Source organism: Pezoporus wallicus, unplaced genomic scaffold (assembly GCF_028554395.1).
Source record: "Pezoporus wallicus isolate ANWC-B61680 ecotype Strahan unplaced genomic scaffold, APGP_CSIRO_Pwel_v1 contig_7243, whole genome shotgun sequence".
In the NCBI taxonomy this organism is placed as follows: Eukaryota; Metazoa; Chordata; class Aves; order Psittaciformes; family Psittacidae; genus Pezoporus; species Pezoporus wallicus.
In genome coordinates, this window is record NW_026641336.1 from 579,925 (window position 1) to 606,727 (window position 26,803).

The 26,803-nt window shown below is 42.0% G+C and overlaps 1 protein-coding gene across 4 annotated transcripts in view; it reads right to left on the reverse strand.

The window, feature by feature from the left end:
- ECPAS (Ecm29 proteasome adaptor and scaffold) overlaps positions 1-26,803 on the reverse strand; it is a 62,710-nt gene that overhangs the window by 1,205 nt on the left and 34,702 nt on the right. For all 4 annotated transcript variants that reach the window (XM_057423149.1, XM_057423151.1, XM_057423150.1 and 1 more), the window contains 28 exons: positions 26,051-26,185; positions 24,176-24,341; positions 23,591-23,763; positions 23,013-23,114; positions 21,361-21,484; positions 20,282-20,427; positions 19,152-19,206; positions 18,283-18,397; positions 17,326-17,391; positions 16,959-17,076; positions 14,902-15,069; positions 14,074-14,153; positions 13,207-13,312; positions 12,603-12,650; positions 11,530-11,651; positions 10,072-10,222; positions 9,213-9,278; positions 7,281-7,370; positions 6,703-6,769; positions 5,888-5,979; positions 5,719-5,785; positions 5,296-5,487; positions 4,295-4,503; positions 3,763-3,806; positions 3,025-3,217; positions 2,196-2,340; positions 1,464-1,569; positions 1,243-1,331 (listed from right to left, as the gene is read on the reverse strand). In XM_057423149.1, coding sequence (XP_057279132.1) covers positions 1,243-1,331; positions 1,464-1,569; positions 2,196-2,340; positions 3,025-3,217; positions 3,763-3,806; positions 4,295-4,503; positions 5,296-5,487; positions 5,719-5,785; positions 5,888-5,979; positions 6,703-6,769; positions 7,281-7,370; positions 9,213-9,278; positions 10,072-10,222; positions 11,530-11,651; positions 12,603-12,650; positions 13,207-13,312; positions 14,074-14,153; positions 14,902-15,069; positions 16,959-17,076; positions 17,326-17,391; positions 18,283-18,397; positions 19,152-19,206; positions 20,282-20,427; positions 21,361-21,484; positions 23,013-23,114; positions 23,591-23,763; positions 24,176-24,341; positions 26,051-26,185 — 3,235 coding nt within the window. The remainder of the gene's footprint in view (positions 1-1,242; positions 1,332-1,463; positions 1,570-2,195; positions 2,341-3,024; positions 3,218-3,762; positions 3,807-4,294; positions 4,504-5,295; positions 5,488-5,718; positions 5,786-5,887; positions 5,980-6,702; positions 6,770-7,280; positions 7,371-9,212; positions 9,279-10,071; positions 10,223-11,529; positions 11,652-12,602; positions 12,651-13,206; positions 13,313-14,073; positions 14,154-14,901; positions 15,070-16,958; positions 17,077-17,325; positions 17,392-18,282; positions 18,398-19,151; positions 19,207-20,281; positions 20,428-21,360; positions 21,485-23,012; positions 23,115-23,590; positions 23,764-24,175; positions 24,342-26,050; positions 26,186-26,803) is intronic.

Consider the following 26,803-nt stretch of genomic DNA (forward strand, 5'->3'; position numbering starts at 1 on the left):
AAAGAGCACTCACAACTGCAGTCTCCAAAAAACATTTATTAGCACAGCTCACTGAACTCATTTGTGCTGGCCATCTGCACTGCTCACTTAGATGTATTTGAATGGCAGAAAATGACTGACTAGAGGTTGACAAGTCAACCAGACTTTGTGCATCACCTCTCCCATTACCACAGAACTACTCTTCCTTACACATGTTGAAAAGGAACAACACTGGCATAGCTGCAGTGTGATCACAAACAAGTTCTGTGCGTAACAGACTTTTTGGCAAGTTGTAATGGCTATAAACCATTCAGATTTAGGTTGTGAATGCTCCATCCCTGGTGGTGTTCAAGGCCAGGTTGGACAGGGCCTTGGGTGACGTGGTTTACTGTGAGGTGTCCCTGCCCATGGCAGGGGGGTTGCAATTAAATGATCTTAAGGTCCTTTCCAACCCTAACTGTTCTATGATTCTGTGATAAAGGGAGCATAAATAAACCCTATGCCATCAAGCATAAGCTTGTCACAAAAAATTATTGGATGTCCTGAGCTAAAATCTCATTTAAGTCTCATTTCAGAAGGACTGATAGTTGAGAGAAACTTTCTGCAAAGGGTTCAGTGGATCCATAGCAACCTCTGAAGTAGGTGCTGCCTTTAGACATACCAGAAACCAGAGCCACAATGCACGTATGAGAAGACTTAGGGTTACACAGTCACAGGACCAGTGGGAATGCTACCAAAGTCCTAAAGGGCCCCATGGCTGTCAACATGACATTATAGGTAGCACTCATATCACCACTGGGTGCTCTCCTCAGGGAGAGCACAAACTGCCTCAAAACCTTGCAGCTTCATGCACTGCCCAAGAAACTTTTGGGCATCTCCAATGCATGTGTATGCAAGAAGTCTGAACTGTGGAGGAGAAAAACTTGTTTCATCACATCAGCAATAGCTTGATTTGGTAGGGTCCAGCATGAAAGAAATCACTATGTTTCTGATTTGCACTCCTGAGAGGCTGCACAGTCTGCTGTCTGCCTCTCTCTACCCTTTCAAAACTCTCCTGCACCTGAGGAGTTTACTTCCCTGTGCACAGCATCCTGAATAGTACTGTCTTGAACAGGTACTGCAACATCAGAATTGCCACAAAGTGCAAGGAAAATCAAAATGTTATCTCTGATAGCTTATGCTTACTCTGCAGTTCCACTACCAGTCAACCCCCAACTGACAAGCAATTCATCATCAACCACAAACCAGGAGAAGTCCATTTACCTAAAGAATGGGTGATCGATGAACAGGTTTCCAACAGTATTTCTGTCAAAGCCACAGGGTCTAAGTGTTCCTTATCAAACAGCAATAGCCTGTCAAATGAAAAATCACTGTCAGAAGTCTGCTCGACTTCCTGAGAATCCAAAATCATCCTCAATTTCATTAAACAGTTTGAAGCAACAAAGAAAAGAAACATCAAAGTGGAATGCAGAAAGGAGAATTACCCTTTAAAGTAGGCATTCATGGCTTGTAACACTCCAAGCTGCACTTTCCATGTGCTGAGTTTCAGACGGTCACACATTAACTTACAAAAGTCTTGGCGATAGCAGCCTACAGAGAAATAAGGATGTCATTGTGTTACCACAAGGAAAGACAGAAGGAAAACACCTCCTGCTCTGTCTCCCAGGTGTTCCTTGTGCTCCTCTCCAAGTGAGATCAAGCTAGTCACTGCATATAACCAAGTCAACGTTCTGCAACACGTGACCCTGAAAATCTTCACCACATCAACACTCATTATGAGCACTGGGAGATAAAACAGCTGCATCACACATTCTGGCATGCTAAGGAGAGCAACCATGTGTTTTCTTCATGTATACCCAGTTCCTTCACCATGTACCAACTTTGATGCAAACATAAATGTGAGCAGCAGAACTAGCTGCTTGACTAGCCAAGCCACCTTAGGCACCCTGTATGTTTTCAAAAACTCAGAACAGTTTGGTGAGTGGATTTAAAACAGTGAAGGATTTCCTCAAGGATGGGCTGGTTCTGTGTGAAAGCTGCTGGGGCAGCTTTCTCACTGATCTTGCAAGCTGCAGGCGGTGAGATCCTGCACCTTTTCAAAAGCCTCCCCACTCCCTCTGCATGATCCCCAGGTCTTGCCCTCCTCCCCCTTTCAACTTCAAGAAGAAACAGTTTGAGCCAAGAAAGCCTGCTCTGCACACCATTAGCTGACTTACGCTGTGTCTCTGGGCTCCTCGGCCAGGCTTTGCCCAGGGTCTCGAAGGCACAGATCAGTGACTCCACCTGCAATTCTTTCTCCCTTGTCTCCTCATCCTCTTCATCATGCTTTGGTAAACCCGTGCCCAAGCTCTCAAGAGAATCCTGCAGAGGGCATGAGGGAAAGGTATGATCGACAGAAGGATGAGGGGAAGGTCAGCCACACACTTCAGTGCCATTCAGTCTTCCCTTGCAGTCTGTGCATGCCAGCCCTTGCACCTAGACAGTGCCTCCACATAGATGAAGCACAGGCCCCCTTGGCCACTGGTAGCTCTGGTGCTACTGGCAGCCTGCAGAAGTGCGCAGCAGGCTCCGTGGCCTTGCACCCAAACATCTGCCTGTGCTATTCAAGTCCCTCTTGAAGAGCTGCAAAGCACTGCTGATACTCAACAGCAGCACTCTACACAACTTCCTAGGAGTCTCTTGCTGCCTGCAGAGCAGCCAGGAATTAACTTTTAATGCTGCATCATAGAATCACAGAACAGTTAGGGTTGGAAAGGACCTTAAGATCATCAAGTTCCACAGGCAGGATCCAGGGCAGTGCTGGGAAGGACTCTGCCTAGAGAGCAGTTGGGCCAATTTATAATATGGGCCACACAGGTGCAACCCCCCAGCAGCTCATCAGCAGTCTGGTATTCATTCAGACCCACTGGCTGAGTGTGGGGTATTCCTCACATCATCAGCCTTCTGGCCAGAAACCTGGCATGAATCCAAGCATCAGCCAGACTGTCATCACCACTTGGGTGTTTTGTTTTGAAAGAGGGAAAATTCAGCAAGCTGAACTGTCACCTTCTTTATCATGGGGAAGACGATATCTGCCAGCTCCTGGAACCGGTCTTCCTTTGTTGCCTGCAGCACCCCAGCTGCACAGCGCAGCGCCACCATCTTGTACTTCAGGTTCTCTTTCCGACATTCTTTCAGGACAGCCTGGACAATATCACTGATGGGGGGCTGGCCAGGCACTGACTTCTGTAGCTCTGCACTGAAATACAAGGCACACACGAACTATCAGACCGACAGTAATCCCCTCCCAAGCAATGCTTTTCCCATACCTAGGAGGCAATTCTTGTGTCTAGGCACAGGGGTGCCTACCGACAGCTGTAACTGAAGTTACAGTCTGATCCTCTTCTTCGCTCTTACCCTGTCCTCCCTCATTTCTTCGTCTTCACTCACATGCTTCCAACATACTTCCCTGCCTTTCCTCTTCTTCTACCTCTTCCTCTCTTTTAGCCTTTAATGTGTCTATCCTTCCCTTTAGCCTCCTCTTTCTTTTTAGTAATTCTCACCTCTCAACATCCTCTTCTTTGCCCTAAATCAACCACTTATCTCTGCAGGTCTCTCTGAAGCATCACTTGCCCCTCTCAGCATTCACCACTGACCCACAGATTGGCAAGCGGAGCAGATTCCTCCTGAGCTGATGGGAGATAACGATGGTGTTCACAAATTTATAGTCTCCTTAGCACCACACGGGCAACACTGTACAACAACCTCCTTTTTGAGATCCCAGATCCTAAGAGTACCACTTACTTGCATGCAGAGACGACACTGGCAATGGCCTTTAACAGCTCCTCCTGCAATGAATAAAACAGATACCACTGAGAAATGCCACGCAACCAAATGGCACAGTCCTGCTGCGCAGGGAAAACCTTTGCACTCTGGTGCGAGAGGTGGTGGGGGAATATTTCTATGACACCAGCCTAGAGAAAAAGCGCTACTCCTGCTGTAGAGGCTGCAGAGGACTTGGCATTCCATCTGCACTGAACTAGCAGTGGAAAATTGCCTTGCAGCACCTCTGAGCAGAAGCTAGGGCACCTCAAGGCTAGAATATGGCGCAGAGCAAGTAGTTTTAAGTGGAACCGAAATCCTAAAGCAATACGAACACCACATACTTGTTTTCCCTATCATTTTTGTATCTGCTGAATGAATACAGGGCAAAAGGCAGACCTCCTAAGCCAGAGTTCCTACACATGCTGCCCTGCAGCACAGAATGTTATGTGTCCTGGCTCAAGGGCTGCATGCTGGTGCTCAGTGATCCATGAGGTGACACTTCCTTTCTTACCTTCCCAGTCCAGGTTCTCCCTGGCAGGCCTTGCAGCAGTGCTGACAGCACTATGCCGAGATGTGGTGGTACAAGGGAGCCTGTCTGCTTGGCAATTGATGCCATTGCCGCTGCTCCCTGGGCTTTCATCTTCCAGGACTGGGACTGCAGAGCTTTCTGGGTAATGGTTATCAACTCCTGCATGTACAGCCTGATGCCACCCTGTGTACCTGCACATCAAACAGGAAAACTGTAACTCTGCTGTGAAAGAAACAAAAACCTGATTTTTTTTTTTTTTGCGGGGGGTGGGTGGTGGTGGTGAGTGAAGGCAGAAAAAGCAGTTACAGGTTTGGGTTTTTTCTTTATTTTGGGGGGAAACGGGTGGATGAAATGTATCAGCCAGGCCTGCTTCAGGCAATGGGGTGAGGAATTCCTCCCAGTTACATTCCGAGACACCTGAAAAGTAATCTGAGGGACCAGATCCAAGAATCAGGTCAGAGAAGGAACCAGCAAAACCATCTCACCATGCATCCAGATCTCCTTCCACAATGCATAAAGTATAGCAAAATAGCCCTTCTTTAGCTCAGATTCATTCACTGAGGTTAAAGCCACAGGCACCTCCACACAGATCTCCAACCTGAGACACAGGCCAAAGCCGCCTATAACGTCAGGGTGTGCAAAGCAACCCTTAAAGGCTGGCATCAAAATTTCCAAAGCTGTCCAGCTCTCTGCGCCACAATCAGGGACATGTTACAGTGACATTCAGTGCTTCACAGTCTTAGAATACTTCTGACTGTGCCTGTGTATCCTCAGCAATCACACCTCTGTCATTATTTTAAATAGCCACAGAGAAGCTAACCTGCTGAAACTCATACATGACATCTTTAGCAAGAAAGAAAATGGAAACAGACCACCCAAACCTTTTGCCACGAGAATTCTGTATTTCCAAAATGGATTCACAGAAAGCATATTTCTTGCCCCATGCTTCCCAGAAAGCTTTCACTACTCTTAAAACAACTTACCAGGTACATTTTCCTGCCATACTTCAGTCCACAGAGTGGAATTCTCTTTCTCTCCTTTCTCTTCATCAGGAACCTCATGCATACCAAGAAAAGCCAATGGCAGCACATGTTTGGCATGGCTCTTCACTACATCTGGGCTGTAGCGTCCCATAGAATGCACAGTTAAAGCACAGCCTGTCCTGTAAACTGGCTCTGAAGGAGCAAAACAGTCACACATTATTACTGGGAAGCAGGATTTCCTTTAACTGCTTCGTCTGCTTCTTGGGAAGCAGAGGGATGCACAATATTGTATAATGATGCATGGGAATTACCCAGCCAGTGAAACAGCATCACAATATAGAAATGTTTCTTTACCAGCTTTTGCTATCACTAGGAGCCTTTCTGCACTGTATTCTGTAACTGAACACCCCCAAAGCAACATACCTTCCTTCTCCATGTACCAACTGCTGAGTTTGTGCAGCAGCTTCTCAGTGCTAGTGTCTCGGGAAGTCTGTAACAGGGAGAGACTTAGATTACTCCAACACTTTAGAAAAGCCCAGCCAACAACAAAAAAATAAAATTAAACTTGAAACTGCCTTAAACCCCAACTCACCCGGACTAGGTGCCCCATAGCAAAGGCAAAAGACTTCTGTATCACGCTGTTGCGATCTGTTAGGCCACTAAGTAAAGCACTCATAAGTTTGCCTGTTGGAATAGATTTTATCATAAGTATCCTATTTTTATTGCTGTGGCAAGAATTACAATAGCCTGCATTTCATTAATTGAATGAGTTTAGGCATTTTTCCTCATCACATGTTTGTGGGGTTATAGGTCTGTTAGTCCTTACGTTTAAACAAGTGCACAGTGTAACACAGCAAAACTGAGAAGAAACTAGCGTTTTGAAAGCCGCAAACTGCACACTTTGACTGGTAATGTTCCTTTATGCAAGCATCCCAGCTCATCATGCTGTCAGCTTGCTTTCTGTTTTGCAACAGAAAGGTGACCTCCTTTCCATTATTGAATCACAATAAATTGTAAAGAGAAGACTGAGACCCAAGGAAGCAAAGTCCCTATTTATGGTTCCCCCATAGCTCAAGTTGAAGAAACAAGTGCTATTGATAGCATTGCATTGTTTGTCTGCTCCAAGAAAGTCTAGAGAAAATTCTGTTTGCTCCTGCTGGGCCCTAGAGAATTCCCTCAAATCCCTCCCTGCTCTTCTTTCAACTTGGTGAGGTACTTAACATCCAAAGGACCTACCCCCAGCATGCCAGTCTCATATAAACTGCAACTGCTAACAGCTCTCTGAGGAAAATACACATGTAAAGGTCATTCATGTGATAAAATCAAGGGCCAGTAGGGAGGAAATAATACCTACAGAACAGCAACACAAAAGCACCTTTAAAGCCTGACACCAGAAACAAACCTCACCTGAATAAGGTGCTAAGTCCTGAGGACACTGTGTGGTTAAAGACACGATTACACTGGCACAGCCTCCCTGGAAGATTGCAAGGGAAAATAAAGACGAGATGAAACAGTCTTAGCCCCTGGCTATTTCTGTTGATACTTTCTGCAGTGTTATACACATTCTTATGACATGATCTAGGCCCACAAAGCCTCTCCCCTGATAAGCGGGAGCCAACAGTGGAAGCAGAAAAACGGTTTGCAACAAATGAATTACAAGAATTGAATTAAGAAGTAAAAAGGTTACCAGGACCTACGCTCAGGATAGATGGTCCTGGAATATATACAGGGACCAAGAACAACCTTCTGCGCTCAAGTGTTACAGAGCATAACAGCTATATAGCCTAGGGGAGGTTAAGGCAGCACATACTCAGAAAATTACAAGTCTGGTAGTAATGTAGGTGGCTTGAGACCCAGATATAAAGACTCCAGCACAATCCCAAGCTGTTGCTTTAAGAGAGACAGTCAAAAGAAGCATATTTACGTTGATACTGCTTGTGTTTCCTTCTCTGTTCCCAAATGGAGTACTAAAGTCACAGACATACCTTTGTGCCAAGGCCTACTCCACTTTTGATCAGTTCACACAGCCGAGGAACCAGCTCACCCAGGACAGAAACATCCAAATACTGCAAGCTCTAGAGAAAGGCAAGGGACCAGGGAGCGGGGAAAAGGGTGGTGGAAGGGGGAAAAAAAAAAAAGAAAGGTAATAGTGGCAGTCTGAAGCTGGTCTACTTTCAGCTGAGGCCTTTAGCTGAAGGTCTTTAGCTGAATTGTGAGAGTTTGCTGTACAGTGGGAAAAAGGCACCACAAATTGGCTTTCACCACACAGATTCTCTTGTGCCACTTCTGTGCTGAGATGACCCTGCCAAAATTACTATTTGCTAGAACTGATGCTTCCCTGCACTCCAACTGTTTAGAAAGCTGAAAGTAACACACTAGCAAGAACTCTCTTTGGGGAGGGAAAGAGATGCAAAGGTGTGCACATCTCAGGACAAACCCAACATTTCCAGAACTGTCTGAAACCCTGAAAAAATAACATATCCAAACTAGATGATGAAACAAATCTAGTTAGGACAATTTTTAAACAGGTCAAGACAAAACAAGCGGTATAAATGACAAAGGTACAAGAGTGTTACTGGTACCATACTGGTATCGCTTCTAACTCCTATACCTAAAATGCCACCGGGCAAAACAGAAAGCTTCGTATAGCCAGCACTCTCTGTAGCACACTGTCTGCAGAGGGGAGATCCATCCTCTAGCAAATGCAAGGATCACATAATAACTGAAAGCTTCAGATATCCCATCAGCTGTCACTTTCCCCTCCTGCACCAATATAGTGAAAGGAATAATAATGTCCCAGCCAGCCCCAGATTATAGAGCAATAGACAGAAGGTTAGTCATAAACCAGGATATCTTCACACTACTCCAGGAAAGCCATACTATCATTCCACTCTCTTAAGAGATCCCCAGCACTATCAGGGCTGCACAACTGCCCCAGGGCTGGCAGGAGAGAGCCACGGTCTGGCGGAGGGGCAGCAGCAGCCGCTGTAGCCTGCAGGATGGCAGTGAGTACACTTTTACACAGGTCCTTTCGTTCCCAGCCACTTTACACACTGTTTATAGAGCACCCCACCTGACACCAGACTCAGCTTCACATGCTGCTCGGTACAGGACTTGCTGCTGTTGCTTTTCCATAAGCACAGGAAACAAAGAATAGCTCTGGTGACTATGCTTCTCTTAATAGTGCTTGCACCTCCTGCCTGCTTGCATGCCCCTGGCTGTGAGCCGTGTCTCAGCAGAAAAGAGCTGCCTTTTCTCTGGGAAGGGACAGGCTCTTACAGAGGCCAAGGAGCTCTGCCAAGACAAACACCACAGCACATTGTCTGGGCATCAGCAACTCCTCCTCCAGCAGCTGGAAACCCTGGTGCCGAACACCAGCTACTGACAGTGCTTTCAATGATATCGGCATTTCTTCTAAGTATCTCCCCCATCAAAACATTGGCAAGGCCCGGGTAGGGATTATCTTAAGGCACCATGAGGCAAGGGCTAGAGAGCAATATATGCCTTAAGAGCAACAACTATCACCAGTTGGAGACCCAGGTGAGAAGCTGATTGTGGAAATGAGGGCCAGAGAAAAAGAGAAATAGCAGCCAGCATAATCCAGAACCAACTGAGCCCCCATTCAAATTAAAACACTTGAAAGATGTCCCTTTCATCAAGACAGGCAGGTCTACGGGTGTAGAAACAACCCATGTGACACCAAATGGAGCCAAGATTATTCACAACTGATCTGAGGAACAAGCTGTGGCATTGGGATGAAATAAATCAGCACACGAAAAAGAAGGTGGACAGCCATCCACATGCAGATGTGACAACAAAATGAACCCTGAAGAGGTATTCTGCAAAGCTTCCCTTTGATTCATATTCTTCTCCTACAACTTACCTTATAGTGGAACCCTTCTCAATCAGGTACTTACCATGTTAATGGTTTCCATCATGGGAGATGACTTGACAGCATTAAGTCTGGCACTATCCATTGCAGTCTGGAGATTAAAAATCAAAAAAAAGGGGGGGGGGGGGGAACCCAAAATCAAATGTAAACTCAACATGAAAACAGTGGAAAGGGCAACATCAGCTGAAACTTGCTACCTCACAAACTCAAACCAAAATCCATTTCAGATGCATATAGACAGAAAGACATGTTTACAGACTACAAAAGTCTCCCTTTCAGAGGCAGAAGGATGTTCTAGCTAGAGTACATGAGAATGAAATTAGCTAAATTTGCTTCTGAACAGTGGGTTTCACTCACTTTCCCATTAGACTGCTGCTGATTAATACAGTTCTTTGACAGAGATTAAAGGACACAGTGCTGACAACATCCACCTCCAGCCCACAGTGCTATAGCACATCTGATTTACCAGAACTTCTGCAGCTAATCTTTTGGGAAAAACAGAGAAGTTTGACAGTACAGGTGCATTCCACATAATTATTACAGACTGTCTCTTTGACTGTTTCACAGCTGTACATGGAGTGAAGTGACACCTAACAACAGTTCTAAGACTGTTCTTCAGTTTCTGAAATGTGGTGGTTTAGCGAATAAAAAAAACCCACAACCCTTTAAAAAAAAGAAAAGAAAAAAAGGCAAACAAAAAACTAAACCCCACATTTGTCCAACCATATTCCAATGACCAAACTTTATTAGTAACTTACTAGCTGTTTCTCTTTTTTCTCTTGAACACCCCTCAACCAAATCTGCTATTTTTCTGTTTACCAAATGAAGCTTGTATCTTTGTCATCTCTGTTCTGTTGATACTTTCCCATAGCAATTGCACTTACTTTCTCCTGCTCCGTTGCACAAAGACTCAAATAATTGAGGACTTGAGGTTCCAGCACACTCAAGGATTCCAGCAGAGCTGGGATAAGTTTTGGTGCATGAGGTTTCAGCATAGACCCAGCACTTTTACTGATCTTCACAAGAGTGTTAATGCTAGAAAAAGATCAAAGGGAAGGTTAACATAGAAACACAGACTTAGCTGAGAAACCTCTCTGATTTACTCTAATCCAGTACCAACAAAAAGGCCAATACAAATCTCAGATACACCAATATAAATCTACCTGCAAACAAAAATCTGTGTATTTTTCTGCTTAAGCAACATAATATCCTAGCCCTGAGCTTCCAACTGATGCTACACTTTGCAGAGATTGCTTACTTTGGTCAGGGTATCATTAAAGGAATGGGCAAAGAGGCAGTACCACAGACAGGTGTAAGAAGAATTAACACATTTTCACGTTTTAAAGAAGCTCTGGGCAAAGTCATCCCAGAGATATCCACTATCTCTGCCCAAGAAAAACAAATTACAATGATCTGTTCAAATACCATGCGTCAGTTTCAGACTCACCACATCTCTCAGGCTGCATTTTGACACAGGGTTTTCCTATCTTCAAAAGGGATTAAAAAATTCAAGAAGTATTTATTATAATGTGTTAGGAGCTCTCTAACCTTCCTGCATAATCAAGTTCAATAAAAGAAAATTACTTTTGCAAAGACCAGCCATACATCTGGCCTCAATTTTCCAGCCTGTCTTTCACACAAATGAAGGACTAAACAAGGTTACAAAGTGGCAAGCATATGAAATGTCTACATATCAAGGGACACTGAACCCTTACAAGACACAAAATGTATTTGAACAGCATGAACAAGTGCAGCCGCCTCTGGGATGCATTACTCACAACCTGACTGTTTCAAGAGCTACCATGGGACTTTCTGTCTACAAGCAGAAGACATATGCTAGTCCTGAAGATAAGTCTCCAGCGCAGCAAACTGCTTGCAGATCAGTTTGCCAGTCATACAAGGAGAAAAGAACTTCCTGCTGGGAACTGAATCTGGGCATTTTCAGAGAGGCCAGATACTTTCAAAAGATGCATACAGCTTTTGGGGCTGCTGTTTGAACTCAGTGAGAAAAGGACTCAGCAGGAAAGCAGTCCTGAGGAGAAACTTGCCCCTTCAAACACACAGAACATTCTGCAACTTGAGCAAATAAGCTGGGTCTCTCTGGGACAACTGTGAGGGTGGTGAGACACTGGCATAAGCTGTCCATAAATGCTGTGGCTCTTCACAGCCAGGCTGGATAGGGCTTGGAGCAACATGGTCTAGTGAAAGGTGTTCCTGCCTATGGCAGGGGTTTGGAACTAGATGATATGTGAAGTCCCTTCCAACCCGAACCATTTTATGATTCCAGTGTTCCATGAAATCATGATACAACCCCCAGGGAACTTATATGATGCAAAACTAACCTGAGAGACCGGACTTCAGCAACTGTGCTTACTATCCCTTTGTCTAGGAGGCAAGGGAGTAATACAGCTATCGTCTTCTGACCCACTGCTCCTTTAGAGGGCTCACACATTTTCACACAGACCTGGGGACAAGTGAGAATCCACATTGGAAGCATGTACAAATCTGCTCAGATTACATTAAAGCACCTTTTCCTTCCGACAGAGGAAGTCAATGGCAACTACAGCAACTGCTCAAAGCCAAACAAAGGCTCTGTTATATTTTCATTCTCCTCTCCAGGAGGTACTTAAGCCAAGTCACATCCAGAAAAGGAGCTAGAGTCAGCTTCCAGAAAAGCCAAATTCAGAACTTAGCAGGCCTTGACTGTATCCAGATGATGAGACAGACCAAATGACCTCTCAGTTAAGGGACAGCCTCTCAGCCACATGGATTCAAATATTCCACTAGGCAGAAAAGGCCCAGGTCAGAAGAGATTCTGCAATTGCAACATTTTGGAACAAAATCACAACTTGCGCCATTGAAATGTCACACTGCATGCACCATGAAGGTTGTGATTTCACACACAGCTTTTAAGATCTGTTTCCATTTCCACTGATCTGACTTTGTGAAAGGAATACCAAACAAAATATTAAGTGATACATATACTACACTGTCACTAACAGCACCAGAGTGTGAAGTCCAGTTGATTACTTTGTTTCACACCAGTTAAGGTTCCACTGGGCTTGGTCAACTACATCAGTTGGACTTGAAGTTGTATGAAATTTCCTTGAATACCATCCCCAGTGGGACAAAAAGGACAGAGGGAAAAACACAGTTCATTATATCCCTCCTTTGGTTGTTTAAGACTTAACATTGCATTATCCTCAAGCAGCATCAAAAAAAGTACAGAAGAAGATATGGTCAAGCTTATGACTGCTTCCTAGGGGGCTGTTCTGTTTATCGTAACTACTTCATACTGGAAGTCTTTTCAAAACAACAGCCTACGGTAAACAGGTCATTCCTGTAAATATGATGCTGAATCATTACCTAACATCAAAATCATACATGTCTCCATGTGCAAATGCTGAAGTTTTACCTTGCTTAAAGTTTTTAGGGCGAGATCTGCTGCCTTTCGCACAGTTTCCTAAAAAACAAGTCAACAATCCATTGTTGCTATTTTGAAAACTTCTCCACAACAACTCATATTAATTCATATCACTCATACTGACAAGGGTATAACCCATAGCTAATACGTAACATAGTATTTTCCACAAAAAAATTTGACTCTGGTCCATCTGAGTATCTGGTATACTCAGTGACAAATACATTAACACAGCTGAAACCTAGAAGGAGCTGAGGACTCTGACTTCATAGATGCAAGTCATTTAAGCACACATGAAGCACAAAATAAATGTTTCTATACTCAGGAGTTAGGTAAAAATTTAGAAGTTCTTTCATACCCAGGAAAAATGCTGAGCCATCAAGAATAAGCACCTCAGGAACAAAAACCAACACTTAAAATACACAAAGAATTTCCAAGGTGGCATGGAAATGTTAACTGCCGAATTATTTGTCTGCTTAATCCCCAAAACTCCCATGGGCTTCAACTTGACTTCTCAGAGAATCTCTCTTTAAACATCTTAGAGCTTGATCACTGTACCTTCTGTTGAAGATTCCTTTTCAATTATCAGTTCCATTACCTTAATGTCATCTTGCACTCTGAATAGTATTTCCCATATCTCTGGAAGCTTGTCTATAATGTCATCCAAAGATCTTCCTCTTAGTAAGTCATTCAACGCCAGACAGCTGCAAACAAGAGATTTTATGTCCTTCATATTTGCTATAGGTGTATACTCAGATATGCTCATATGTATAAGCAAACCGTTAAAAAAAACTAAGAACTGTTTCACATTCCTTATTTTCCCCATGCCTAAATGTACACCATCATAATAATGCCTCCTTTAGTAGACAAAAAAAAAAGGTTCAGCCAGTCAGGTGAAATCTGACATGAGTGACAGCAAGTGAGAAAGGCTGTTGTGGTGGAAACTGCTGTCGCAAACATTCCAATTACAAAATCGTTCCAGATGCTTTTCTGTGAGTACAGGACAAAACCAAACCAAAATGGTCTAAAATCTAGGACTGAAATTAAAATGGAAGTTTTCAACACAGTATAACTACAAATCATTATAAATAAAAAAAAATTTAATAAAAATGGGATATAGACTGGCATCCTGCTGCCAAGTACGTATACAGCCACACTGCCAAGGTTTTCTAATATTAAGCAATATTTCAGGTCCAAGGACAGGCAAGAACTTTGTGACCAGAGAACTCCTCCTTCAGCAAATGCTGTTTAGTATCACTTCAAGCCACATGCAATAACAAATTTCAGGCTCAATGAAGCAAATAGCTTCAAGATTTTATTACACTTCAAGTGCAGACTACTAGACCAGGCTCTATCTTGATGAAAGGATGTGTCCTCTTTCCCCCCTCAACTTCTTCAGGTTAACAGATTTGTGATGAAGAAAAGAACAGAGTTCAAAAGAATATGTTACTTTTTCTAGCAATACCTGGACTCCCTGATCCTCCACAGACTGCTGGTTAGGTTACAGATCAAATCCTCAAGAATTTCCTTCATGTACTTATCAACCTATTATTAGAAAAAAAGGCAAAAAAATGAAACAAGCATGGACAATTCATCCTTGTCTTGTACTGCGAAGAAGAAAAGTTTCTTTTGAACAGTACAACCTGCCTGTAGCCACAGCAGATGAATTAATAATTCCCAGATCTGACCCCATGCAAACTTACTCTGACTTTGCTTTAAACATGCCATTTCCTGCACCGCTTGAGGGCTTAATGTGACAGAGAAGACAAGAAAAGAGGAAGTCCCTCAGTCCTTTATCAACTGAACTGTTTAGATGCAGCAGCAATCACAGATTTACAGCAATGGCATCTCACAAAAATCATTTATTCCTAAACTTGTCTCAGAGAAGCTGCTTCCCATGGGCTTCCTCCCACTTAAAAACTGAGGAATCGTATTTAGATGCTCTTGCTCTAAGAAGGGCATCTTAGGGCATAAGAATTCCTGAAGAGCTTCTCATAAGCAATATGAAAACAATATCCAAGTGTGGAAAGACTGCAATTCAAGTAAATCATAAATTTTACAGCAGGCTGCACAAACAAGATCTGTGATTATTCTTTCATATATATAGGAGCATCCTCCTCTGTGCACCCTCCAGCTCATCCACAGATTTTAGTGCCTCTTTCTCCGCAGGACAATACCTCACCCCTTCCTGCATAGCCCCTTCTTTCAGAAGACACAACTGTTCAATAAGGATCTTCGAGACACTGCTGGCTAGCAGCAAACCCACCAATTCTGCACTTTGCAGCTCACTCACCATCGTCTTGTCGGTGACCAAGGCATTCCAAATGCTGGTCATTGCCTGTCGAATCCCCACATTGGGGTCAAACTGGTAACGGTATAGCCGGGGAAGAAGCTGGGGCAAAAATGGAGCCAGCTGCTCTCCAGCCTTGGCAGCTATCACATTAAAACCAAAAGCTGCTCCCTGAAATTACAAGAGAGTATTTGCTGAAACAACACTCACTCGTTCAGTCATTGCTTCTGAGTACACCATCACCAGAGGCAAACTGACAGATACAGTTCAGATTTAGACCAAATCAAAATGAGTAAAATGTTACCAGAATCAGTCCCCCATCAGTGCTACAGTACCACACTGATCTTAAGCATACAATCACACTCAACAGTCAACATATTAGTACTAAAGTTCCTTCTCTCCAACCTTCAAGATACTGACTGACCTTGTTTGCAAAAAGTGATGGTGGAGAATTAAAATTATGAAGATTTGAATATGTTTTTCCAGAAGAGATTCTTTCTGGGAAAGACCGGTGACTGGGCCACTGCTTCCCTGCAACTTTGCTGCACTTACGATTAGATTAGATTAACTTAGGAACTGAGAAACTAAAAATAAAACAACTCCACTTTATCTCTACAATCTGAAAATTCTGGGGATTATAATTTTGCCTCCATCTATAATGAAACTCAAATATTCTTCTACCCTCTTTTCTTTCTGTCTTCACCACTCTCAATTCCGCTCTCAAATCTAACACAGTGGAATTGATGCAGGATAGCCCAAAACTAAATTGTTCAATACAGGTCAGTGCATTGAGTGTCTACTGATTTCATGTTTCCCGCTATGCGGTGTCAAAGGCTGCCACTGAAAATCCCACTCTAAGGATTTCACAGGGCAAGATATGCTGTCTGGGTTAATCTAAAAAAAGAAGAGTAATAAAGGCACCCCCTCAGCTAGAACTACTGCTGTGAGGAGCAAGGGGTTGCAGAAAGTATAAAGAAAAGGGAGGCATCATCTGCAAGGCCCTGAACAGCTTGCTCTGACTCACTCTTGTATGGAGGTTTGAAGCACAGACTTCCAGATGCCCCTCCAACTTAAATGATACTGCAAACTCAAATTCCAAAGCTCAGCCTACTCAGTCACTGAGTCGAATTTCTTGACTCATCCTAGCTGGTGAAATTCCATGAGGATCTGGAGCCTAATCGTGCTCCTGTGCGTCTCAAGTGCCAATGCAAAAAGAGACAAGCCTTGAGAGACGTGTCAACTTGTCAAACTCTGGATGAAAGTTAATGCTGGGGCGTTTTTATTTTTGCACCAAGTGGTGTTTCCAGAGACTCAAAACGTCAGGCAGCAAGCATGAAAGAGCACAAAAGGTGCAATACAGTAGATGCAGCTACCAGAGTCTTCTGCATGAAAACACACGAAAGGTGCTCTGCCTCCTTTCCAGAGGAAAGATTTTCCACGCTTATGTAAAGCTAATGAAATAACCCTCAACTTAAAGCTCTGAAAAGTGTACTTAAATCTTCAAGTTTATGATGATACTTTTTTAAGCAGGATATGGATCCAAGAGTATTTTGGCTTTGCTAAAGGTCCCTATAGCTCTAAAATATCAAACTTGACTTGAAAAAGAATGCTTTGACAACAATGATTAAACTTGTGTATTGTCAATTGTCTTCTTCGCAACCTGTTCCTGAATATTTTTTGCTCTTTTTACATTAAAAAAAAAAAATCACTCTGGCATCTGCAAATTTATCCAGCTTTGAAAATGTTATCGCACTGTTGGAACACATCAAGATCTGGCTCCCAAGCACACTCAAAAGTAAAAAGGAAGGATCCCAGTTGATATAGAGAGGAATGCAGGATGATATGAACCCTGTGATACCAATGTTTTGTTTTAAGAATTTCAAGTAATCTTAAATTTGTTCTTCAGGCAGATAAATTTGCATTGGACCTGACACCAAAGCATCAACAAATGTCCTCCCTGTGCAATTATCCGTATTTCATATAACCAGAGCTAGAGAAAGGCAGTTATTGTTTCTGGAGTTCATAGTGGGAATGTAAATGGTATGAAAGCAGCAAATTACCTTTCGAGAATTCCACATGGCATGATGGTTGGCCAAATTCATGAATTTGTACACCAAGTCTGGTTGATTGAGATCACTAGCCAGTGAACAAAGCTCCTTGTAGGTAGAAAGGCCTTGACTTTGGAAAGCAAAAGGGAAATCGGCGTCACTATTTTTAGCTACACAAATGCCATAATAGGTAAAGCTATAGTCAACTCACAGCCTAAACGAGAGAGAAGTGAATATCTCATCTGTACTACCAGAAAATAGTTATGGTAACTCAAGAGAACAATGAGGAACAAAAAGCTCAGGAAGTAGATTTGTAAGCAAGGGAATATTGTTTCAGCACTGATTATGTGCCTGCCATTGAGACCATCAGTAAACTTACCCATCTGGGGTTTTGCTCAGGCCACCCTGAAACACCACAGTTTCTCCAGTCATCTCATGTTTGGCTCTGGTAGAAAAGAGGTCCAGTATTAGCTAAACCAAAAATCTACCCTTTAATGGACTGCATGCTGCAGGTCAAGTTTGTTTTCCTTCATTACTTCAGTAGCTTCCCATTCTTCCAGTTCCAGTCCCACAGAAAACACACGTGTGCAAAGCTACAGAATTTATAAGTAACCTCATTAACCTGCATCATGTGTAACATTAAACAGATGCTGCAGAAAGTGAGGGCTTTGCTGAGGAGTTAGGAGGTAAAAAGTCAAAACACTGAATGATGTCTTTTTATTTTCTGCACAGCAAATCTATACTTTAAAATGAAAAAAAAAAATCCTATTTCCATCCATCTTAATTCTTCCTGTTTACCACCACTGGATCCCAACACTCCCAACCTAGGTTATGTCACTTACAGCAGCCACATCCACACTAGGTTAGAGGGAGTGGGCTGTTAAAGAGCATTTTCAGCACTGACCAACAGAATTACTTGCCAGGACTCCTGGAAGACCAGCATTTTTCACACTAAAACTAACAAGCGACCACTCACACTTCCCCAGCAAAAGGTACATTTCAGACACAAGCAAGTTCCCAATTCTGCAACATTCACACCATACATTGTCCTTTGCAATTACACAATTTCCTTCTGGAAATCCAACAAAACCCCAACTGATTTGAATCAGGACTAAATGATTTTGAAGCTTTGTTGAATGGAACAAAACCAGAACAAATTCAGTGACAACAACTCTAAGGTGAATTAAGAAATGTCTGAGTCTGACCCACTAGGAATACATGGATATTGACATGCCCTTCACCTCAAAACATCTTTTTCCACACACGAGAGGCACATTTTTGTTCCCATCAAACATACTGCTCAGAATATTCTCACTTTATTCTGAGTTCACTGTACCTTTTCCCTGTCATAAGGGTATCAACAAGTGTCGTGACTAGCTCTTGCTGATCCTCTTCACTTCCTAGCTCATATATCAGCCCAAGACCTTTTGAAGCAACATCTTGACTAAGCTCTGCAAGAGGTTTTACAAGGTAAAATTAATGATAAGCATGTAATTAAGTAACAAACAAATTTCAAAAACAAGATTCAACCAAAATCATGATCTAGCAAAAACAGCTCTGTGCTGCAGTTCACAGGTTTCCATTTTAGAGCAGATCTAGTCTGGCAAGACACAAGCTTTGCATTCTGAAGCAACAATTTGTTCTGAACTAGGGGACATCTTCATGTTAATATTGTCACTACAGGTTTTGAAAGAGCAGAGAAAATTCCAAGAGTATTCTGACATGCTGCTGGCCCCTGAAGTTCAGCAAAGTTAGTGGTAATACTCTCTCCAACTTCAGTGAGTTTTGGATAGGCTGCCAGCTACCTCCCTTTCCACTAGCAGCCACAGGAAGACGTACAAACCAAAATTTGCTAGCTTATAGAGGGCTTAAGAGTTCCTGTCCATGCAGAACTCTGCAATACACATCCTACTGTCCAAAGCAGAATACAAGAATCAATGAACATTTTCTGCTATTACAGTTTGAAGGGGCAAATGCAGAAAAAGATGTATTTGGTTAGCAAAGCACAGAAAAAGCTGCTTCTTATCTCTACATGCAATGACTAGAAATCATTCCTATTACATCAGAAATGGGATGTTTCTTCAGTCGTCTTTTAATGCTGACTGACAGAGGGCATGTAGGTGACTTTCTGGCAGCTCAAAAATTCCCTCCATCCTGTTAAATGCCTACGAAAAGACAAAATCCTTAACATGTGATAGCACTTACCATCACTATCTGACAGAATTGAAACAAACGCACTTTGAATATCCTTGAGATGAGACTGTAAGATGAGAAAAAAAGGACATTATTATTTTTATCTCAGGTTTTGGGTCCTTCGTCTGGTCTCAAGTTCCGAACAGATAAATAGAGACTACTGTATCAGTGGAGCTGCCTATTTGAGCTACACCTACAAGAACTGCTCTCCTTTCCAGACAGGTAAGCAGGAGCCTGACTGACAGTAACAGAAGGTAAGTTATTTTTCCAGCACCTTTCTAAAACTACCATGCCATTAGTAAACATATTTTATTCTCCTTGCCTAATACATGTCAGTAATGCATTGTAAATCTGGCTTGCAGCAAGATGGGGCTATCCTGTGCGTGAGGACACTTTTCTTCATCCCCAAACTAGTGGATTTGGCCAACTCCCACAAGGTCCATTGTTTAGATTAGTATAATATGCGGCAAGGTTTTACATATAACAGCTTACAATTGCAAAGCACCTATTGTCCCAAAGCTCTTTACCTGAAGAGCACAAGATGGCTACTACATGGTCCCACCACAGTCTGTAGTACCTCTATGCAGGAAGAGAACATTTTGGCTGGTAAGGCTTTATTAAGTCCTTGTATAGGATCTTTTATATTCTCTCATTATAGACAAGCACCCTAAATATTATTAAATACACAGTACATGGATCATGCAACAGCTGTTCCTTGGTACCAAAGTTGTGATAACTTCTGAAACAAATGAGTCCAGAAATTCTCCCCCTTCTTCACCTGCTAGACCTCCTTTTAACATTTCCAAAAATAAATCCTAAGAATGGCACAGACCCCAACCTCTCCTCCACAAGAGAGGATGCCCTGCTCCTTCACCTTACAAAAGGCATTTACATTATGCTCACTATGATCTGAGTGCCAGGTCAGAAATTTACAAAGGTGCCGAAAAGCCTCATTCATCTGCCAGTTAGTATGTTCTCCTTGTGACAAAAGATAAGCCATGTCTCAAAAAATCTCAGTAAGGACTGCACCAGCACTAGGGAAAAAAGGGCAATGGAAGTGAAGTAGAACGAAGGGAGAGAAAGGAAGCAAGAGGTAAAAACAGGGACAAGAAGCCAGCATCAGGAAAGGGCATATTTCTTACCTTAATTGCTTTGTGTGTGCTCAGCTTCTTCACCATTGACAGAAGCCAGATGCAAGCTGCCTGCCTAATGTGTGGGTTGGGGCTGATTATGTGCTTGTTCAAAATAAGGTCTAGGACCCAGGGAACCACATCATTCCCTTTCAAATCTATATGAAAAGAAGAAAGGTGGAGGGAAGAAGGGGAGCTTTGAGAACCAGACACACTCATCTTTACTTCCAACATAATGTGCAGCAGCAATGAAAAAATCTAGTTAGCCCATGAGTACCTAGATGACACCTTAATCTCTGCTTATTTAGGAAAAGCATTCACTGGAGTCACTAAGAAAGTGACTACTAATAGAAACACTGAATAGAGTCCTCCTAACCCTTCATAAAAGCATTTCAGAGCCTGTGGCCAAAAAGAGGCTGTCAGTTCATGCTGCGTAAGACTTAGTGCTCTTTCCGTTAGGAGTCAAAACTTCTGGAGCATGGCAAGGTTCAGTTTCTAACCCTGTTCTGTACATGCTGAGCTTTGTGCACACTTAAGAGATCTAAAACCACCCTCACAACATTAAAAAACCTGTGTGCAGGTCTGAGGCTGATATGTCACTTAATCATATAATTCCAAGTTGCTGGAAATGCTTGCAATTTAATGTCATAACCCTATTTCCCAGTGCAGGCTTCAAAACGATATTCTGAAAGATTTATATATGTTAAACCTGAAACTAACCCAACATGACAAACCAAAATGAAATAATAAAAGAAATTCAGTGTCAAGTGGCACGAATTAGATTTGAAGAAGCTATTTAACAGCACATGTAAACAGCGCATGAAATAAAGTCTTCACGGCAGGGGGGTTGGAACTAGATGATCTTAAGGTCCTTTCCAACCCTAACGATTCTATGATTCTAACCTCTGAGCAAATGGGACTTAAGAGGTGAAATGACCTATATATAACCAGCATGAACAAACACAAAATATCTCTTACTTCTATGGTTATAAAATCAACCACCACAGAAATAAAGTTATGAAGTTCAGTGTTAGACTATAACTGAGAGAGTCTATGTTCCTCAACCCATCCTCTGTATTAACAAAGCCTACCTGAAGGAGGGATATATTCCTCCTCTGTGACTGTCCATGCATCACGTGCAGCTACCGAGCTTGTCCCTACAGCAGCACTGGTAATAGCTTCACCAACGGTGAACTGCAGTTCTATTTGTTTGGCCTGAAAAACACAAGAGCCTTACTGACAGCCCTGAACACACACCAAAACTTTTGGCATGTACTCCACAGAACCACAGTCTCTCTTCCAATCCCACCCACTTTTGGTGAACTGCTGAGACTATGTGGCAAGTCACATCCATTGAGATTGGTAAGGAAACTTATCCAGCTTCGGACTCTCCAAAAGGAATGGTAAGAGCTAGAATTTCCACACTTAAAGTGTATCTCCTACAGAGCATTTGCTAGTCTCTGCAGAAGTTCAACTTAGCAGAGCACAGCACAGAAAGAATTAGAGAGACAGGATGAAAATAAAACAAAATTAGAACAAGACTGCCAGGCATCAACAAAAACTACTGCAGCTTTGCTGTGCAGTAGTAAAAGATTCTCCTGAAGTTCCATCCAGAAGTTGATCATTAATAAGAGATGCACAAATCTGTTATTCACATTAAAATAATTCAGACAATACTTTGCTTTACTTCTCTATCCTCTTCCTCTACTCTCTAAGCTCTCAGAAACAGAATGTGTTGAACTCCGCCACTTTTTTTGTCATTATTTATGAATCTTGGGTCATAAGAACAGATTTCTGTACCTGCTTGGTGCCTACTAGATTGTTTTCCTTACTCTCTGGGAGCACAAAATGCACAGGCATTTTGAGAAGCAAGCCTTTAGCTTCCTTCAATCTAAGATACATTGTTTGGGTTTGGCTTGGGTTTTTGTTTGTTGTTTTGCTGGGATTTTTTTCCCAATACATATTTTATAAAGGAATATGTAAAGTCTCTATACAGTTACAGGAGATAAACATAGCACTCAGAAACATCATTTTCTGTTTGTGTAAACAATGTTCTTACTATTCTTGCTTGTTTGAGCACATAGAATTGGAGTACTCAGCAAAGCCAGCCTATCTGATACTCAACAGCTGCTTCAACAATGCTGAACCCTATGTTAGTATGAACAAGGAAGAAAGGTCAAAAACCCTGTAAATTAAGAACCCTGAAAAGCTCCTTGACTGTTTAATTTTGCTGTCTGGTATATTGTAAAATGTATAGGAGCTCTGAAGTACCATGAAACCAGTATACTACACTGATATATTTAGACTGACAACAGATACATGTTTTCCTATAAACAAAGCTCATAATGCAAGCAAGATGTATCAGTTGATGCAGTTCAGATAAAAAAGAAGATATATTTATATTATCTATTTTTAGGGTACTTTTTCAGGCTAAAGTACAAACCTATGGCTTCATTAGTATAATTTCTTAAGATTTTACACATACAGTTAGTTAGTTCTCCTAAAGTGGAATACATATTCGCCCCAGAGACCTCAACTGGCAAGTTTTTAAACCATGATATAAAACATTTTACAAGCCCCAAACCTACCCCCGCTCTCTGTTTCAAGGCAGTTTTAAAGAACCCAGAGGGACTACTACAAAAAGATAACTTCCCTTGTAAAATCTGTCTCAAGAGTGTATAAAAAGCATTTAAGTAGAAATACCCACCGCAGTATAAAGAAAAATACATTGACAGTGCCTCACCTCCACAGAATCCATTAAACCTTGCAACAGTAGCTTCTGGTGGGGAAAATCTTCATCTCCCACTGGGAAGTAACCTAATGTCTGTATTGCTCGTTCCTTCATCTTTAAACACAAACAAAAACCAAACTCAATCACAAAACCTTCCTGTAGAGTCCAGAAGATATACTTTCAACCCACTTTCTCAGCCTTGCTTGAAGTTTCATTTAAGGTACCAGAAGTCAGTCATGCAAAACACTTATTAGATCAATCAGTGCACCTTTTTTCCAGAACACAGATCAAAACAAATGTCCTGTTAACCTTTGAGGATTATTTCCAGGTAAAAGATTTTTTCTTTTATTAAAATTATGACCATTTGTAGTTTTCATCCAGTAAGCTCCTGATTATGACTACAGAAAGCACATCCGACCAACAGTGACACAAAACTGGAAAACCCTTAGCCTAATTCTGACTCACTAAAACCAGTGATAAACCTAATTATTTTTTAAAAAGAGGGGCTGAGTTTGGCAGATAATACATAAACCTGGGGACAGAGCATTCCAGAAATGAACAGGAATCATAACAACACTACAAAATCTTGCCTTATTTGTTTCCTTGCTGGAAGGGATTCGAGCCAATAAACTTTCCACAAGTTGAAGCTTTGTGAATCCTGGTCCTTCACTGGGGATTGGCAAGGGGCCATTCCTTCCAATCTCCCCAAGAGCTGTACAAGCAGCTACCACAAGAAAGGGAGAGGTGCTGTCCAGAAAAGAACCTACAGGAAAAAGCAAAACAGGATGGCTTGAATTTTATTATTTAGCAGTGGTCAGGCAGGCACTTATATTTTACCCATACAAGAAGCAAAGTATTTATCTCCTCTACAGTGGTAGGAAGCATTATGCTGGAACAAAATCCAAGTAAAAGGAGACTGAGAGGAGTCTAGGCAGTGGCACTACCCCTAATTCTACTATGTTAAGTCTATGAGCTAAGAGTCCACCTAATTCTTGTTGAAAAGGGTTACATCCATACACCTAATATGATGTCATTTTTATACACTGTAAATTCTACCACAGAAAGTAAACCCAAGATTATAGAATCAATGGGCTGAATATCTTGGAAAAGTCCTCAGCCTGGGGTGGTCCAAAAAACAACTGTTATATGTGGCAAAGTCTTAGGCAGGAAGTTACCTATTGTCTCTGTCGTTGACTTTATGAGCTGTTCTTGATCCGGCATGACGGCAGTGTTTGGCTGTTCTGCATTATGTAGCTCCCTTGTTCTGCATTTCCCTTTGGCCAAGTACCTTCCAATTGTAAATCCCAAAGCCAACAAGGATCCATGTTGGACCTCCGGACTCTAGAGACAACACCAGTAGTGCAGAAAATCTCATTTTCAAAGTAAGTAAGTAACACTTTGCACAAAACTCTGACTTAAAAGCACAGATGGACAAGCCAGATGAGGAGGCACCCTGAAGAGTGAACTGAACTCTTCAGTCCTAACATGGAGTTCTAACACATAGTGCAACGACAAAGAGCTTAATATTTCTAGTGCTCTCTGATGGATGGAGTCTTCTAAGATAAATTAATGAAACTTAAAAGAGGCTTAGGAGGACAGATTAAGAATTTATCACCAGCAATGACATTCCTAAAACCCACCCTTTGGTAGCTAGACAAAAATAAGTAGTAAAAATCCAACTCATCTGATTTGTAAGTTCACCTTCACAAGTCTACTAAGATAACACAACGCTGTCTCTACTTAAAAATTGGACATACTCAGATTAAGGGGATTAAATGTATTCTTTGGTAAACAATAGTAAAGGGGAATTACTCCAGATTTATATTGCTAAGAATGAGAACATACTTGACCTATAAATACTGAAGGTAATGCCTTTATACAGTTCAAATGGCCACAGGCTGTGAAACCTAATTATTACAATTAATGTCACAAACAGCAATTTCTCCAATGCTGACTTGGTGCTGAGACTACCTAATGATGGTGCTCATTCCAACAGGTGACTTCTAATGAAAGGATTCTGTGCAGAAATAATGCTGAGTTAAATGCTACCTTAATTACAAAAAAATAATTTAAAAAAGAAAGAAAAAGAAGGAGGCAGGGGCTTAAACTCAGCTTAGTTAATGTATCTGGTTTTTATCACAAGTTGGATCAGATCCTCAATCTAGCTTGTCTAGGTGAAACAGAGCAATGAGACCACTTTGGCAGATACAAAATAAATCCTGCTTGTTAATTACAATGTACAGTGATCAGCACTACTTGTCAGCATTTGAGTCTGTTACTTGTGATGTAAAATAGCAGCCCATTAAGTCATTAGGAGAGACTGATATAAAAACACTTTGGGGAAATCTAACCTAAAATACTAATATTTTCCCTCCTTTTCAGGATTCAAGACACACCAGCACAGAAACTTTTTCAATGTGATTTCAGGATTCCTCCAAGCTCATAGTAGCAAAATGCAGAGATAAGGTTAATGGGAGTCGGAAGGAGCTGCTGGAGGGCAGTAGGCAGGCAAACCTATGTAGTCATAGACTGGTGGAGGATTGCTGAGCAGTCCATGTGGAGTGGGAGGGAAGAAGTCAGCCCCCAGCAGGGAAAGGCGGCTGGCAGGACAAGACCCTGAGTTGATGAGGAGCCAGGGAGCAGCTACGGCTCAGGAGGCGAGGGGTTATTAAGAATACTTTTTAGTTCTTTGGTACCTGTAGTTGCTCACAAAAAATGGTAAACTGGTAGATAGTTTGACCCATTACTATTCAAGAGGATGAGGAATATTTAAGCTGGCTAAGACTGGTTAAATATGTGACGGTGCTGCCTTTGCTTAGGAACTGCCTCCAGGAAATCCTTCTGACCTTAACAACAGCTTCAGAGATTAGTTTATTTAAAGATCTGTTGCACTCACCTACAACAAAAATCCCTTCTCACAGTCCGACTGGATATCAGCTAGTTAATTTTACACTCAGATTAAGGCTAATACATCCCAGACATACTGTGATATTTCCCATCAGTTACATGAGACGAGAAAAAATAAGAAGCAGACAAAGAAAGGTAGTTACATGGTTGTCTTTCGTCATCTTAATCAGCTGCTCCAAGGAGGCCCTAAGCTCATCTCCAGACATGGTAGACAGCACCACAGAATAGAACAGGGCTGCAAGCTCGCGCATTTCTTCTTTGTTTGTGTTCATCAGACTCTGCAGGAGTTTTTAAAAAGAAACATAAAATAAGGAAGCAGCTTCTCATATGGTCTGTTCATACAGAGCTTCGATACACAAGCACAACTGTCATGCAGCTACATAAATAGTACTTACCTCAGAAACCACTCTTTAAACCAGCAGCATTACCACTTAGAAAGAAAGCACTCAATTCAGCAAAGCACTCATTGAATGCTCAGTGTTCAGGAGGAAGATTACTACTAGCCACAAGAGGGCTACCCACCAGCTCTGCACTAACACGTTACTGGAATGCTTGGATGAATTCATATTCAGAAAAGTTTCCATGTTTTGAATTCACACAGAGCTAAAAAGCCTCCCAAAGACACTATTTTTCAAGAGCTACTGGAAGGCTTCCATTTGCTTTTTATTAATCAAGGGATTAAAACAACAAAAAAAAAAAAAAAACACAAACCTCAAGAAGTTAAATCAATTAAATCGAATGGTGCCAAAAAAAAAGTTGTCCAGGAAAGCACAGCTCTCAGTGCACTCTTCCACTTTGTATTAGAGATCTTCTATTATGTGAATTGTTAAAAAGTTGAACTCGGGAAGCATCAGGTAATTTGTTAAGATACAATCTTACCTCTGGATTAATTTGAC